The sequence below is a fragment of the Puma concolor genome, chromosome A1 (assembly GCF_028749965.1).
Source record: "Puma concolor isolate L17-30 chromosome A1, mPumCon1.1.hap2, whole genome shotgun sequence".
Taxonomy (NCBI): domain Eukaryota; kingdom Metazoa; phylum Chordata; class Mammalia; order Carnivora; family Felidae; genus Puma; species Puma concolor.
In genome coordinates this window covers 241,839,713-241,856,031 of record NC_141667.1, presented here as the reverse complement: position 1 = coordinate 241,856,031, position 16,319 = coordinate 241,839,713, and the positions used below count along the sequence as shown (strand labels likewise).

The 16,319-nt window shown below is 38.7% G+C and overlaps 1 protein-coding gene across 7 annotated transcripts in view; it reads right to left on the bottom strand.

Moving 5' to 3' along the window:
- CPAP (centrosome assembly and centriole elongation protein) overlaps window positions 1–16,319 on the bottom strand; it is a 54,629-nt gene that overhangs the window by 19,848 nt on the left and 18,462 nt on the right. For 6 of the 7 annotated variants that reach the window (XM_086715597.1, XM_086715584.1, XM_086715604.1 and 3 more), the window contains 3 exons: window positions 13,915–14,047; window positions 4,017–4,182; window positions 150–392 (listed from right to left, as the gene is read on the bottom strand). In XM_086715597.1, the coding sequence (XP_086571723.1) occupies window positions 150–392; window positions 4,017–4,182; window positions 13,915–14,047 (542 nt within the window). The remainder of the gene's footprint in view (window positions 1–149; window positions 393–4,016; window positions 4,183–13,914; window positions 14,048–16,319) is intronic. The other variant, XM_086715611.1, reaches the window with a different exon arrangement.

Below are 16,319 nucleotides of genomic sequence, written 5' to 3'. Positions count from 1 at the left end.
GGCCTAATGAACTCTGTCCCACCTCCCTCTATCACATCTCTGATCACATCCCCTACCATTCTCCCCACTTCCTCTGCTCCAGCTCTATAAATTTGAGGGCTCAAATATTTAGTATCTCCCTGACTTGACGAAACTGGCTCCAAACCTACCATGGATCCATCTTTTTTTGTGGCAGTCACACACGGACCCATCCTTATGTTGCTCTCTGTAGCTTCTGCTTTCTTCCAGGCGTCTAATCGGAATCTTTCCATCACTTTTATTTCTTCCCTGAGGTCTGTGTTCTCTCTGACCAACATTTCTATTTGGCTTCTAAGACGGCCATGTGTGCTTGACCATTTTGCTTCCTTTCTTTTCAAATCTTCCTGTAAATCTGCTATCTGCTGTTTCAAAGCCTCTCAAAACAAAACAACAACAACAAAAAATTACTAGAATAACGCAATAGAAGAAAAGAGATACATCATCAAAACATAAGTGCTGCCGTAGCACAGGCAGCAGAAAAGGGAAGGCTTGGTCAATCACATTTCAAAAACATCAAGTTTTTCATGAAAAGGGAATGGAGTTCAGGGTAAAGACTCACCTCATACCATCAACAAAACTGATTCCAGAAGAAGGAAGGCACTACTAAGGAGTTCACTGCAATAACACTGTCATGAGGTAATAAAGGTCTACACTAAGCTTATTAATTGAAATAGAAAGAAAGACAAATGGGAGATTATCTGGTAAAGAAAAAATTAACAGGAATCATGACTAACTGAATGAAGAGCTGAGGTAAAGGGATGAATAAAACATTCAAAGTCAAAACCACCAGCCCTGAAAGCAGATTCTGTTTCAGATTCATTAGAAGAAATGGGTTTTAAGAAACTGATCTGTTTCAGATGGACTAAATGACATATGTGAAGAAACTCCTAGAAATGTCTAGAAGCAATTTGCAACTGTACAAATAAAAATCAAGACCAATGTCAAAACTAAGGAAAAATTCATCACCTACATGGCTTATGTGGGTGCATGATATGGGGAGTGCCTGAAAGCTGAGGCAAGGAGCATGAGCAGAAGCAAGATCTCCTTGCCCACCACCTGAGAACTCACCTGAAGGCAGTGAGGAGCCCTAAGGAGCTCATTAATACGCATGAAATAAAAAAGTACATGGCAGCAAATGAAGATGAAAACATGACAGTCCAAAACCTTTGGGATGCAGCAATGGCAGTCCTAAGAGAAAAGTATATTGCAATCCAGGGCTACCTCAAGAAGCAAGAAAAGTCTCAAATACATGACCTAACCCTACACCTAAAGGATCTAGAAAAGGAGCAGCAAATAAAGTCTAAAGCCAGCAGAAGATGGGAAATAATAAAGAATAGAGCAGAAATAAATGATATTAAAACAACAAAACCCAGCAGAACAGATCAATGAAACTAAGAGCTGGTTCTTTGAAAGAATTAATAAAATTGATAAACCCCTAGGCAGACTTGTCAAAAGGAAAAGAGAAAGGACCAAAACAAATAAAATCATGAGTGAAACAGATCACAAACAACACCACAGAAATACAGACAACGGTAAGAGAATATTATGAAAAATTATATGCCAAAAACTGGGCAATCTAGAAGAAATGGACAAATTCCTAGAAACATACAAACTACCAAAACTGAAACAGGAAGAAATAGAAAATGTGAGCAGACCTATAACCAGCAAAGAAATTGAAACAGTAATCAAAAATCTCCAAACAAACAAGAGTAGTCCTGGGCCAAATGGCTTCCCAAGGGAATTCTACCAGACATTTAAAGAAAAGTTAATATATATTCTCGTCAAACTGTTCCACAAAACAGAAATGGAAGGAAAACTTCTAAACTCAATCTATGAGGCCAGCATTACCTGATTCCAAAACCAGACGAAGACCACACTAAAAAGGAGAATTACAGGCCAACATCCCTGATGAATCTGGATGTAAAAATTCTCAACTAGATATTAGCAAATCTAATCCAACAGTACATTAAAAGAATTATTGGGGCGCCTGGGTGGCGCAGTCGGTTAAGCGTCCGACTTCAGCCAGGTCACGATCTCGCGGTCCGTGAGCTCGAGCCCCGCATCGGGCTCTGGGCTGATGGCTCAGAGCCTGGAGCCTGTTTCACATTCTGTGTCTCCCTCTCTCTCTGCCCCTCCCCCGTTCATGCTCTGTCTCTCTCTGTCCCAAAAATAAATAAACGTTGAAAAAAAAAAAAAATTAAAAAAAAAAAAAAAAAAAAAGAATTATTCACCACGATGAAGTGGGATTTATTCCTGGGCTGTAGGGGTGGTTCAGTATTCACAAATCCATCACCATGATACGCCACATTAATAAAAGAAAAGTACAAGAGCCATATGATCCTCTCAATTGATGCACAAAAAGCATTTGACAGAATAAAGGATCCATTCTTAACAAAAACACTCAACAAAGTAGAAATAGAGGGAACATACCTCAAAATCATAAAGGCCATATACGAAAGACCCACAGGTAATATCCTCCTCAATGGGGAAAAACTGAGAGCTTTGCCTCTACAGTCAGGAACAAGACGGGGATGTCCACTCTCATCATTTCTATTTAAACACAGTACTGGACGTCTTAGTCTCAGCAATCAAACGATGAAAAGAAACAAAAGGCATCCAAATCAACAAGGAAGAAGTCAAACAATCATTATTCGCAGACAACATGTTACTCTATGTAGAAAACCCGAAATACTCCACCAAAAAATTGCCAGAACTAATACATGAATTCTGCAAAGCAACAGGATATAAAAATCAACATACAGAAATCTATTGCCTTTTTATACACCAATAATGAAGGAGAAGAAAAAGAAATCAAGGAAGCGATCCCATTTGCAATAGCACCAAAAACTGTAAGATACCTAAGAATAAACCTAATCAAAGATTTGAAAACTACAGAACACTTATGAAAGAAGTTAAAGACAACACAAAGAAGTGGAAGAACATTCCATGCTCATGGATTGGAATAACAAACATTGTTAAAATGTCTATACTACCCAAAGCAACCTACACATTCAATGTAACCCCTATCAAAATACTACCAGAATTTTTCACAGAACTAGAACAAATAATCCTAAAATTTGTATGGAGACAAAAAAGACCCCAAATAGCCAAAGCAATCCTGAAAAAGAAAAGCAAAGTGGGAGGCATCACAATTCTGGACTTCAAGCTGTATTACAAAGCTGTAGTCATCAAGACAGTATGGTACTGGCACAAAAACAGACATATAGATCAATGGAACAGAATAGAGAACCCAGAAATGGACCCACAAACATATGGCCAACTAATCTTTGAGAAAGCAGGACAGAATATCCAATGGAAAAAAACAACAAACAGTGCTGGGAAAATTGGACAGTAATATACAGAAGAAAACTTTTTGGCTTTTCAAAAATAAATAAATAGTTAAGAGTTTGCAAGTATTAATAACTGGGGTAAAAGAGGCCCGAAAGCTATGAGAAACATCAAAGACAAGCTAACTAAAACAGATTTTTACTACAAGACCAGAAAGTCAAACCAATAAGTGAAAGAGAAAGGTAACTATTAGAGAAAAACATACAAATGTGGTGCTGGGAAAGATTGGTGAGCAAGTGCTCTACCCAAAGGAAGAGTGCAAGATTTACAGTTAGTACAGAGGGCTTCAATTCATATAAATGAACAGAATTAACAGCATTTGGTATGTGGGACATTAAACAGGTCAATGCAACATGACACTGGTGAATTTCCAACTCTTGGCTTATTAATTCACCGATGCCGTTATTGTAGTCTTTTTTTTTTTTTTTTTTTTGGAAGACTTTGGTAAGAAAACAACTGATATATTTCACTCTAAAAGCCAAAACTACAAAAAATGTTCTTCATGTAGTATCTCAGATTATTTGTTGAGTCAATGAATGATTAATAAATTGATACCCAATTTCTCTTTGACACATCATATAACTCTGAGATCCTTACTAGACTGTCATCCTTACTAACTTATATAAGTATAACGTAAAGAACTGGCATACCTGTATTTCTTCACGTTCTTTTTTATCTGGAAAAGTTCTTGCAACTGTAGTATACTTTTCAAAAACTTTCCGTTCCTTTTGTAGCTTCCTCATTTCCTCCTTTTTAAACTCTTCTATCCGAGTCAATTCTTTTGCTTTCTGTTGTTCAAAGTCTGTAATTTCTCTCCTAAAATGACCAAACCGTGTTATCATCTAAAGGGACCATCTTAATGGAGTAATCCACATGTGGTACAAAACGGAACACCAGGGACAGCCTAGGAATGTAGGAACTGCTGGTCTTAGTGAATCCATCTTCCATCCATCGTACTGAAACAGCTGTCAATTAATTCCATGAAGCATTCCCCCAATAAATATTCATTGAGCATTTGCTATGAATCAAGCACTACCCTAGGTACTGGAGAAACCACAGTGGAAAAAAAACAAACATCCTTATTCCCATGAAGCTTATTCTAATGGGAGAGACATAATAATAAACGAGATAAAATATATGGCACATTAGAAAAGTGTTAAGGGGAAAAATAATGCAAGTGAAGAGTGTAGGAAATAGCAAGGAGACTGAAATTATGGATGGGGTCATCTTGCTGAGATAATATTTGAAGTAAAATCTGAAGGGACTGAGAGAACAGCCACAATGATATATGGACAAAACAGCTCGGGAAGAGGAAACACCACAGGCAAAAAGCCCAGAGGTAGGAATATGCCTGATGTGTTCAAAGATCAGCTAGGAGGCCAGGGTAGCTAAAACAGAGCGAACAAGAGACAGAACAGCAGGAAAAAGTGTCAAAAAACAAACAAAACAGAGGGCCCAGATGAATTCAGGTCTTATAGACCAGTGTGGGGACTTTGGTGTTTAGCTTAGGAGAATGCCGATCAGAGAAACTGTCATAACCCAGGTTCATTCTGAGGCTCTGTTAAGAACATATGGAGAGTGACGCCGGCCAGATAGTGGAATAGGACGTCCCCAGCTCACATCTCCCTACACAAACAACAATCTGACAGCCAACCACAGATAAAACTGCTTTTGTGAGAGCTCTAGGATCCAGGTAGGAGGTTGAGAAACCCCAGTGAAGCCTAAGGCTGAGGACAGCCACTTTGAGAAGACAGTCCCATGGCCCAGTGGCAGGCTTACCAAACGTGGTCCTAGCTACAGGCCTAAAACAGCCCAGTCTGTCTGGAGGCTCGGCTCCAGCCCCATCTGCCAAAGGACCCAGGAGGAGCCACACCCAACTGTGTCCCTGGTAACAGGCCCACAGACGTCAGTCGTGACTATAAAATCAGAAACAGTCCTGTAACCTGGCTCCAGCCCTGCTCTATTGTGGTACTGGAGTCAGTCCTGCTCACCCAGGGACCCAGCAGGAGGACTGAGGAGCCTAGCAGGAAGCTGCTCAAAACCTGTAGGAGCCACACCCATTCTCACTCCTGGTAACAGACCCACTGTCTGCACACTCAACAGTGGACCTGAAAGCAGCCCCATGATGTAGCTTCAGCCCTGCTGGACTCTGGTCCTAGAGCAGTCCTGTGCAACTGAGGATCTGGTAGGAACCACATCCGTCATGTCCCTGTTCACAGACCTGCCAATTAAGGACACTGTGGACTCGGCAGTAGGCACACTACAACCCCACTCAATTATGATCCTGGAGGCAGACCATCAGTCCAGGCATCCAGCAAGAGAAGGTCTTTACCTGCCAAAACTGGTCTGTTAAGACAAAAAGAGCTTTTTGGCCTTTCAAATGCAAAAATGTCAACACAAGAATTAGGCAAATGTGACACCACCAAAGGAAACTAGTAAATTAATAAGGCTCCAGTAACCAATCCCAAAGAAATGCAGATCTAGGAACTGACAAAGAATTCAAAATAATTGTTTTAAAGAGTAAACTACAAGAGAACACAGATAAGGGCGCCTGGGTGGCTCAGTCGGTTGAGCGTCTGACTTCGGGCTCAGGTCAGTATCTCATGGTTCGTGAGTTCAAGCCCCACGTCGGGCTCTGTGCTGACAGCTCAGAACCTGGAGCTTGCTTTGGATTCTGTGTCTCCCTCTCTCTCTGCCCCTCCCCAACTCGTGCCATGTCTTTCTTTCAAAAATAAACAGTAAAAAATAATTTTTTTAACAAAAAAAAAAAAGAGAACACAGATAAACAACCCCACAAAATCAGGAAAATAATACCTGGGAAAAAAAACAAACAACAAGTTCAACAAAGAGACAGAAATCATTAAAAAAAAAAACCCAAAACTATAGTTACTTAAAACTAAATAAATAAATAAAACTTAAGGGGTGCCTGGCTGGCTCAGTCAGAAGACCATATAACTCTTGATCTCAGGGTCACGAGTTCAAGCCCCACAGGGGATGTAGGGATTACTTAAAAATAAATAAAATAAATAATACAAAAACAGAAATTCTGGAGCTAAAGAATACATGAATAAAGTGTAAAATACAATAGAGAACTTCAACAGCAGACTTAAGCAGAAGAAAGAATCTGTGAACTCAAAAAAAGATAATTTGAGGTTAGCCAGTCAGAGGAGAAAAAAGAAAAATAATGAAAAAGAGTGAAGAAAGCCCATGGGATCTATGGAGCACTACAAAAGAACCAATATGCTCATTATGGAAGTCTCAGAAAGAAAAAACAAGCAAAATCAACAACCCCCTTAGAAGACTAAGAAAGACAGAAGACTCGAATAAAATCATAAATGAAAGAGGACATGTTGCAATAGATGCCCCAGAAATAAAAAGGATCATATTATGAACAATTATATCCCCAAATCTGGATAATCTAGAAGAAACAGACAAATTCCTAGAAACATACAACCTACAAAACTGAATCTAGAAGAAACAGAAAGGCTGAAGAGACCCATAATAAGGAGATTGAATCAGAAATCAAAAACCTCCCAAGAAAGAAAAGTTCAGGACCAGATGGCTTCCCAGGTAAATTCCAGCAAACATTCAAAAAATAATTAATACTAATCCTTCCTGAACTTCTTCCAAAAAAAGAGAAGAAACACTTCCAAACTCATTTTATTATGAGGGTAGTATCACTTGGATGCCAAAGTCAGACAGTGACACCACAAGAAAACTACAGGCCAATATCCCTGATGAATATAAGATGTAAAAATCCTCAATAAACACTAGCAAACCAAATCCAACAGCACATTAAAAGGATTTACACCATGACCTAGTGGGATTCATCCCTGTAACATAAGGCTGGCTCAACATACCAAATCAATTAATGTGATGCAAACTGGTGCAGCCACTGTATAAAAGTTTGGAAGTTCTTCAAAAAATTAAGTATAGAATTACCATATGATCTAGCAATTCCAACCCTGGGTATATACCCCAAAGAACTAAAAACAGAGACCTGAACAGATATTTGTACACCAATGTTAGTAGCATTATTCACAATAATCAAAAGGTAGAAACAACCCAAATGTTTAGCTGTGAGCCAAGAAATGCCAAGGATTGCCAGCAACACATTTCTCCTACCCCACCCCTCCCCATCGGCCCTCACCTTCCCCAAGAAGATACTCTCCTCCAATACAAAGGAGATACTCTCCTCCACCTCCAAAAAGAAGAACGGCTTCTCCCCCTCCCCCTCCTAAACAAAGGGCATTGCCATCTCCACCACCAAAGTATGGGTTCTCCCATTCTCCACTTACCAAACAAAGAACCTCCCCAGTCACCAAGAGACATTCACATTCATTAATATCAAAGCATAGGAAAGGGTCTTCCCCAAGCCGATCTACCCAGGAGCCCCAGTTACCACAACCAAACAGCATTCACCCTCACAATGGCTTCGAGGTCCTCAGACCTCAAGTCCTCCACCTGTTCGAAGAGGAGCATCATCAATCACCCCAAAGTAGGCAGTCCGATGTCCAAGTACTAGGCCCATCAGGAGAGTCTCCAGGACTCTGAAACCCAAAAACACAAAACAGGCTGCCTCACCAAGCCCTCAGTCTGTAAGGAGGGTTTCATCCTCCCAATCTGTCTCAGGATCTCCTGAGCCAACAATTAAAAAGCCCCCACCAACTCAGTCTCCTGTCCAGTCTCAGTCACCCTTTACCAACTGGTCACCAGTGGTACCAGTCAAAAAGGCTAAAAGCCCAACACCAAGCCCATCTCTGGCGAGGAACTCAGACCCAGAAAGAGGTGAGAAGAAAAAGAAAAAGAAGGACAAGAAACACAAGGAGGATAAGAAGCACAAGAAGCACAAAAAACACAAGAAGGAAAAGGCCGTGGATGCACCTGCTGTGGCTGCTGTACCCCTACAGCCATTGCTGCTCCCACAACCACATCAGCACAGCCGGAACCAGAGGCAGAGCCTGAGCCTAAGGAGACCAAAAGCGAGCCTGAAGACAATCTCGACGACTGAGAAAAGCACTTGAGTGAAAAGGCACTGAGATCGATGTGGAAGGCTCAAGGGTCCCCACAGTCTTAGGTGGGAATGTGTGTTATGATGTACATTTTATTTGGTCTGTACACAATTCAATTTCAAAATTGCTAAAATGTGTTTGAGCTTTAGACTATAACATTTGTTGTAATAATTGCTAGGTTGAAGTTCACCATGTAAAAAAAAAAAGGGCACGGATTTGCATTGCAAACCAAAGGTGTCCACAGTGTATTAGTGACATTCTTTCATTGACAGCTGACATAAATTCATTTCAAGTGAAAGATTTTAAACCAAAAAAAAAAAATCCCCTTTTAAAAAAAAAGGAGGGTTTCAATATTGTGGGCATTCTTACAGTTTCTTTAAAGGCCTTGGTTATTCCTAGAGGTTTTCCTTTCTTTTGTTTTTTTTTTTTCTTTATTTTTTCTCATTTGAGTCTTAGCACCCATTTAAGTTATGATGCTTGTAAACGTTGTAAACGTTGCAAGGACCACAAAGTACCAGATACATCACTACAAGCATAAAACCTACAGTTAACACAATGACTCTAAAACCGTATCTTTCAATAATAACACTGAATGTAAATGGACTAAATGATCCAATCAAAAGACACAGGATATCAGAATGGATAAAAAAACAAGAACCATCTATTTGCTGTCTACAAAAGACTCATTTTAGACATGAGAACACCTTCAGATTGAAAATGAAGGGATGGAAAACTATCTGTCATGCCATTGGAAGTAAAAGAAAGCTGGAGTATCCATACTTATATCAGACAAACTAGACGTTAAATTAAAGGCAGTTAACAAGAGACGAAGAAGGCATTATATAGTAATTACAGGGTCGATCCATCAAGAGCTAACAATTATAAATGTCTATGCACCGAATTCACAGGCACCCAAATACATAAAAGAACTAATCACAAACATAAGCAATCTTATTGGTAGGAATGTGGTAATTGCAGGGGACTTTAATACTCCACTTACAGAAATGGATAGATCATCTAGACAGAGAATCAGTAAAGAAACAAGGGCCCTGAATGATACACTGGACCGGATGGACTTGACAGATACATTTAGAACTTTTCATCCTGCAGCAGCAGAATATACTTTCTTCTCGAGTGCACATGGAACACTCTCCAACATAGATCACATACTGGGTCACAAAACAACCCTCAATAAATATAAAAGAATTGAGATCATACCATGCACACTTTCAGATCACAATGTTATGAAACTTGAAATCAACTACAGGAAAAAGTTTGGAAAACCTCCAAATGCATGGAGGTTAAAGAACATCCTACTAAAGAACGAATGGGTCAACTAAGCAATTAAAGAAGAAATTAAAAAATATATGGAAATAAATGAAAATGAAAATACAACAATCCAAACGCTTTGGGATGCAGCAAAGGAACTCCTAAGAGGAAAATACATTGCAATACAGGCCTATCTCAAGAAAAAAAAAAAAATCCCAAATACGAAATCTAATAGCACACCTAAAGGAACTAGAAGCAGAGCAGCAAAGAAACTCCAAAGCCAGCAGAAGAAGAGAAATAATAAAGATCAGAGCAGAAATAAACAATATAGACTCTAAGAAACCAGTAGAACAGATCAATGAAACCAAGAATTGGTTTATTGAAAAAATAAACAAAATTTATAAACCTCTAGCCAGGCTTCTCAAAAAGAAAAGAGAGAGGACCCAAATAGATAAAATCATGAATGAAAGTGGATTTATGACAACCAATCCCTCAGAAATACAAGTAATTACCATGAAATACTATGAAAAATCATATGCCAACAAACTGGACAACCTGGAAGAAATGGACAAATTCCTAAACACCCACACACTACCAAAACTCAAATGGGAAGAAATAGAAAACTTGAACAGACCCATTACTAGTGAAGGATTAAATCAGTTATCAAAAAATCTCCCAATAAATAAGAGTCCTGGACCAGATGGCTTCCCTGCAAAATTCCACTAGACATTTAAAGCAGAGTTAGTACCTATCCTTCTCAAGCTGTTCCAAAAAACAGAAATGGAAGGAAAACTTCTGGACTCATGATACGAAGCCAGCATTACTTTGATTCCCAAACCACACAGAGACCCAACAAAATAGGAGAACTACAGCCGAATATCCCTGATGAACAGGGATGCAAAAATTCTCAACAAGATACTAGCAAATCGAATTCAACAGCATATAAAAAGAATTATTCACCATGATCAAGTGGGATTCATTCCTGGGCTGCAAGGCTGGTTCAATATTCACAAATCAATCAATGTGATACATCACAGTAATAAAAGAAAAGATAACAATCATATGATCCTGTCAATAGATACAGAAAATGCATTAGACAAAATACGGCATCCTTTCTTAATAAAAACCCTCAAAAGTCGGAATAGAAGGAACATACCTCAGCATCATAAAAGCCATTTATGAAAAGCCCACAGCTAATATCATCCTCAATGGGGAAAAACTGAGAGATTTCCCCCTGAGATCAGGAACACAACATGGATATCCACTCTCACCACTGTTGTTTAACATAGTGTTAGAAGTACTAGCATCAGCAATCAGACAACAAAATGAAATAAAAGGCATCCAAATTGGCAAAGAAGTCAAACTTTCACTTTTCACAGACAACATGATACTCTACATGGAAAACCCAACAGACTGCACCAAAAGTCTGCTAGAACTGATACATGAATTCAACAAAGTCACAGGTTACAAAATCAATGTACAGAAATTGGTTGCATTTTTATACACCAATAATGAAGCAACAGAAAGACAAATAAAGAAACTGGTCCCATTTACAACTACACCAAGAACCATAAAATACCTAGCAATAAACCTAACCAAAGATGCAAAAGATCTGTATACTAAAAACTATAGAAACTTTATGAAGGAAATTGAAGAAGACACAAAAAATGGAAAAACATTCCATGCTCAGAATATTGTTAAAATGTCAATACTATCCAAAGCAATCTACACATTCAATGCAATCCCAATCAAAATTGCATAGGCATTCTTCTCAAAGCTAGAATAAGCAATCCTAAAATTTGTATGGAACCACAAAAGACCTCAAGTAGCCAAAGTAATATTGAAAAAGAAAACCAAAGTGGGAGACATCACAATCCCAGACTTGCCTCTACAAAGCTGTAATCATCAAGACACAACAGACACATAGACAATGGAATAGAATAGAGAACTCAGAATTGGACCCACAAATGTATGGCCAACTAATCTTTGACAAAGCAGGAAAGAGCATCCAATGAAAAAAAGAAAATCTCTTTAGCAAATGGTGCTGGGAGAACCAGATAGCAACATGCAGAAGAATGAAACTAGACCACTTTCTTATACCATACACAAAAATAAACTCAGAATGGATGAAAGACCTGAATATGAGACAGGAAACCATCAAAACCCTAGAGAAGAAAGCAGGAAAAAACCTGTCTGACCTCAGCCGCAGCAATTTCTTACTCAACACATCTCCAAAGACAAGGGAATTAAAAGCAAAAATGAACTATTGGGACCTCATCAAGATAAAGAGATTTTGCACTGCAAAGGAAACAATCAACAAAACTAAAAGGCAACCAAAGGAATGGGAAAAGATATTTGCAAATGACATATCGGACAAAGGGCTAGAATCCAAAATCTATAAAGAACTCACCAAACTCCACACACGAAAAACAATAATCCAGTGAAGAAATGGGCAGAAGACATGAATAGATACTTTTCCAAAGACATCCAGATGGCCAACAGACACATTAAAAGATGCTCAAGGTCACTCATCACCAGGGAAATACAAATCAGAGCCACACTGAGATACCACCTCACACCATCAGAGTGGCTAAAATGAACAAATCAGGAGACTATAGATTCTGGCAAGCATGTGGAGAAACAGGAACCTTCTTGCACTGTTGGTGGGAATGCAAACTGGTGCAGCCACTCTGGAAAACAGCGTGGAAGTTCCTCCAAATATTAAAAATAGAACTACCCTACGACCCAGCAATAGCACTGCTAGGAATCTACCCAATGGATACAGGAGTGCTGATGCATAGGGGCACACGCACCCCAATGTTTATAGAAACGCTTTCAACAATAGCAAAATTATGAAAAGACCCTAAATGTCCATCAACTGACGAATGGATAAAGAAGATGTGGTTTACATATACAATGAAATACTACTTGGCAATGAGAAAGAATGAACTCTGGCCATTTGCAGCAACGTGGATGGAACTGGAAGGTATTATGCTAAGTGAAATACGTCAGTCAGAGAAAGACAGATACCATATGTTTTCACTCATGTAGAACTTGAGAAATTTAACAGAAGACCCTAGGGGAAGGGAAGGGGAAAAAATAGTTACAGCGAGGGAAGCAGGCAAACCATAAGAGACTCTTAAATACAGAGAACAAACTGAGGGTGGATGGGGGGGTGGGGGAAAGGGGAAAGTGGGTGATGGGCATTGAGGAGGGCACTTGGGATGAGCACTGGGTGTTGTATGTAAGCCAATTTGACAATAAATTATATTAAATAAATTTAAAAAAAGAAAAAAAAGAAAAGAAAGCATAGTTCCACTGGATGCCTTGACTTCAGACTTCTGGCCTCCAGAACCATGAAAAATAAATTCCCGTTGTTTTAAGCCACCTCATTTGTGTGTACAGTTGATCCTTAAACAACATGGTTTGAACTGCATAGATCCACTCATAAACAATTTTTATACTACAGTACTATAAATGTATTTTCTCTTCCTTATGACTTTCTTAACATTTTTTTTTCTGTACCTTACTTTAATCATGAGAATATGTATATAACACATATAACAAACTATGTGTTAATCAACTGTTATTGGTTAAGGCTTCCAATCAATCATCAGTAGAATATTTGTAGTTAAGTTTTTAGGGAGTCAAAAGTTTTATGTGGATTTTCGACTGTGCAGGGGTTTGGAGCCTCTAACTCCTGCATTGTTCAAGGATGAACTGTACTTTATTATATTAGCCCTAGAAAATCAATGCATTGGCCAAGGTAGCACCTGAAATCACAGCTCCAAAATGCTTGTCAAATTTCAATTTATGAACTCATCACTAAGAGAATTCCCCTTTTAACACATTTCTGATGACAGTGGGTCATTTTAATTAAAAAATTCTTATGTGGTGGGCGCCTTGGGTGGCTCAGCCGGTTAAGTGTCCAATTTCAGCTCAGGTCATGATCTCATAGTTCTTGGGTTCTAGCCCCACACTGGGCTCTGTGCTGACAGCTCAGAGCTTGGAGCCTGCTTTGGATTCTGTGTCTCCCTCTCTCTCTGCCCCTGACCCACTTGTGCTCTGTCTGTCTTTGCCTTTCCAAAATAAATAAATGTTAAAAAAAAAAAAAAATCTTTTTTTTTTACATTCTTATGTGGTAAAGGTTTCACTTCCTTTTCCTTTTTATTGTTGGATCGACAAAACTTGTTTCAAATATTCTAGATAAAATCTTAAAGATAAAAGTGAATCATTGTATCTTTTCCCAACTTATATGCAAACTTACCTAAGTTTTTCCAAGGCACTTTCCCGTTCAATGCGAAGTTTAGCTAAAGATGTGTTCTCAGCTTTAAATTTTTCTATTTCTGTTTCCAATTCAATTACTTTCTCTCTCAAAACTTGAGATCGAGCACTGTCACCTATAAAATAAGCCATATATATTGAACTTCACAAAAGGTCTTCAGCAGCAGAAACCAGCTAGCTATTAATACTAACAGCCAAATATATGGTAAACATCTGTACTATTAAAATGCACAAGAAACAACGCCTCTGAAAAAAAAAACAAACTATATGAACCTGACTTTCCAGATAAAACCAATCTATATTTAAAAAAAGACATTATTCAACTGAAGAGTAACAATCTACCAATGAATTAACATTACATATAAAAAGAAATCATTCAAATAATTTTTAAAAACCTAATACATATGTTTTTCGTCTTTTTGATAACAGCCAATATTGTAAATAACTGTATGGTGACAGATAGAAACTAGACATATCATGGGATCATTTTATAATGTATAAAAATACTGAATCACTATGATGTATACCTGAAACTAATACTGATGTTGTACATCAATTGTACTTCAATTTAAATATGTATATATGAACATGAGTAAGTAATTCACAAGACATCTAAAGCAAATAATTAACATCAAAATCAAAGTTTACTCCCACTAATCACGGAAATACAAATTAAGATGTTTTTCACATACCAATTTGCTATTTCAAAGAGTAAAAAAGCCAACACTTCTGTTCTTCCACTACCCTTTTGAAAAATTGATTTCCGCACAAAAATATGCATTGCAACATTATTTCTAATAGTGAAAAATAATTTAAGTATCCAACATTAAGGAAATTACTGAATAAAATGATGCTGTATTCACATAGTGTTCTGCAACCATTTTAAACAATTTTTTAATGTTTATTCATTTTTGAGAGAGAGAGCACAAGCAGGGGCAGAGAGAGAGGGAGACACAGAATGTGAAGCAGGCTCCAGGCTTTGAGCTGTAAGCACAGAGTCGACTCAGGGCTTGAACCCACAAACCATGAGATCATGACCTGAGCTGAAGTCAGATGCTTAACCAACTGAGCCACCCAGGCACCCTATGTTCTGCAACCATTTTTAAAATACACAAAAGTGTTTTAAAGAAATGGCCAGTGCATATTATACACCTGGTCAAAGAAGATAAGGTAATTTGTTTCTTTTTTTTTTTTTTTTTAAGTTTATTTATTTTGAGAGAAAGAGACTGGAGCACCGGGGCAGAGAAAGAGAGAGAGAGAATCCCAAGCAGACTCCACACTGTCAGCACAAAGCGCAACGTGGGGCTCAAACTCACAAACTGTGAGATATGACCTGAACCAAAACCAAGAGTCAGACGCTTAACTGACTGTGCCACCCAAGCACCCCAAGAAAGAAAAGCTAAGTTTTTTTTACCTTTTTTTTAAGTTTATTTGAGAGAAAGAGCAGGGCAGCGGGGGCAGAAAGAGAGAGAGGGGGAGAATCCCACAAATCCTGAGAAAAGACCTGAGCTGAAACCAAGAGTCAGATGCTTAACTGACTGAGCTACCCAGGTGCCCCAAAAAAGATAAAGTCAGTTTATTTTTTTATCATTTTTTTAAGTTTATTTATTTGAGAGACAAAGACAGCACGAGTGGGGAGGAGCAGAATGAGAGGCAGAGTGAGAATCCCAAGCAGGCTCCATGCTGCCTGCAGAGGGCCCAACACGAGGTTCAAACTCACAAAACCGCGAGATCACGACCTGAGCCAAAACGAAGACTCCGACGCTTAACCAACTGAGCCACGAGGGCACCCCAACATAAGTTTTAACAAATGTCTGTACCATATTAAAAATACATAGGAAAAATGACTGGAAGGAAAAATTCCAAAATGGTATCACAGCTACCTTTGGATAGTTCAGTTATAAACATTTTTCATTCTATAGTTAAGCTTCCAAACTTTCTGCAAAAAGTACTACTTTTAAAATCAAAGTATTTTTTTAAATAGTTTAAGTTGGGGCATCTGGGTGGCTCAGTCAGTTAAGTGTCCAACTCTTTCTCTTTTTTTTTTTCAGGTTTGTTAATTTTGAGAGAGAAAAAAAAAAGAGCACACGTGTGGGCAGGGGAAGGGCAAAGAGAAGGTGAGACAGAGAATCCCAAGCAAGCTCTGCCCTGTTAGGCCAGAGCCCAATGTGGCGCTCAATTCCACAAACCATGAGAGCATGACCTCAGCGGAGATCAAGAGTCCAACACTTAAATCAACTGAGCCACCTGGGTGCCCCAAACGTCCAACTCTTGATCTTGGCTCGGGTCTCGATCTCCCGGTCATGGGTTCAAGCCTTCTGTTGGGCTTCACACTGGGCAAGAAGCCTACTTACATAGCTTAAGTTATAATTTACATTTTTTTCAATG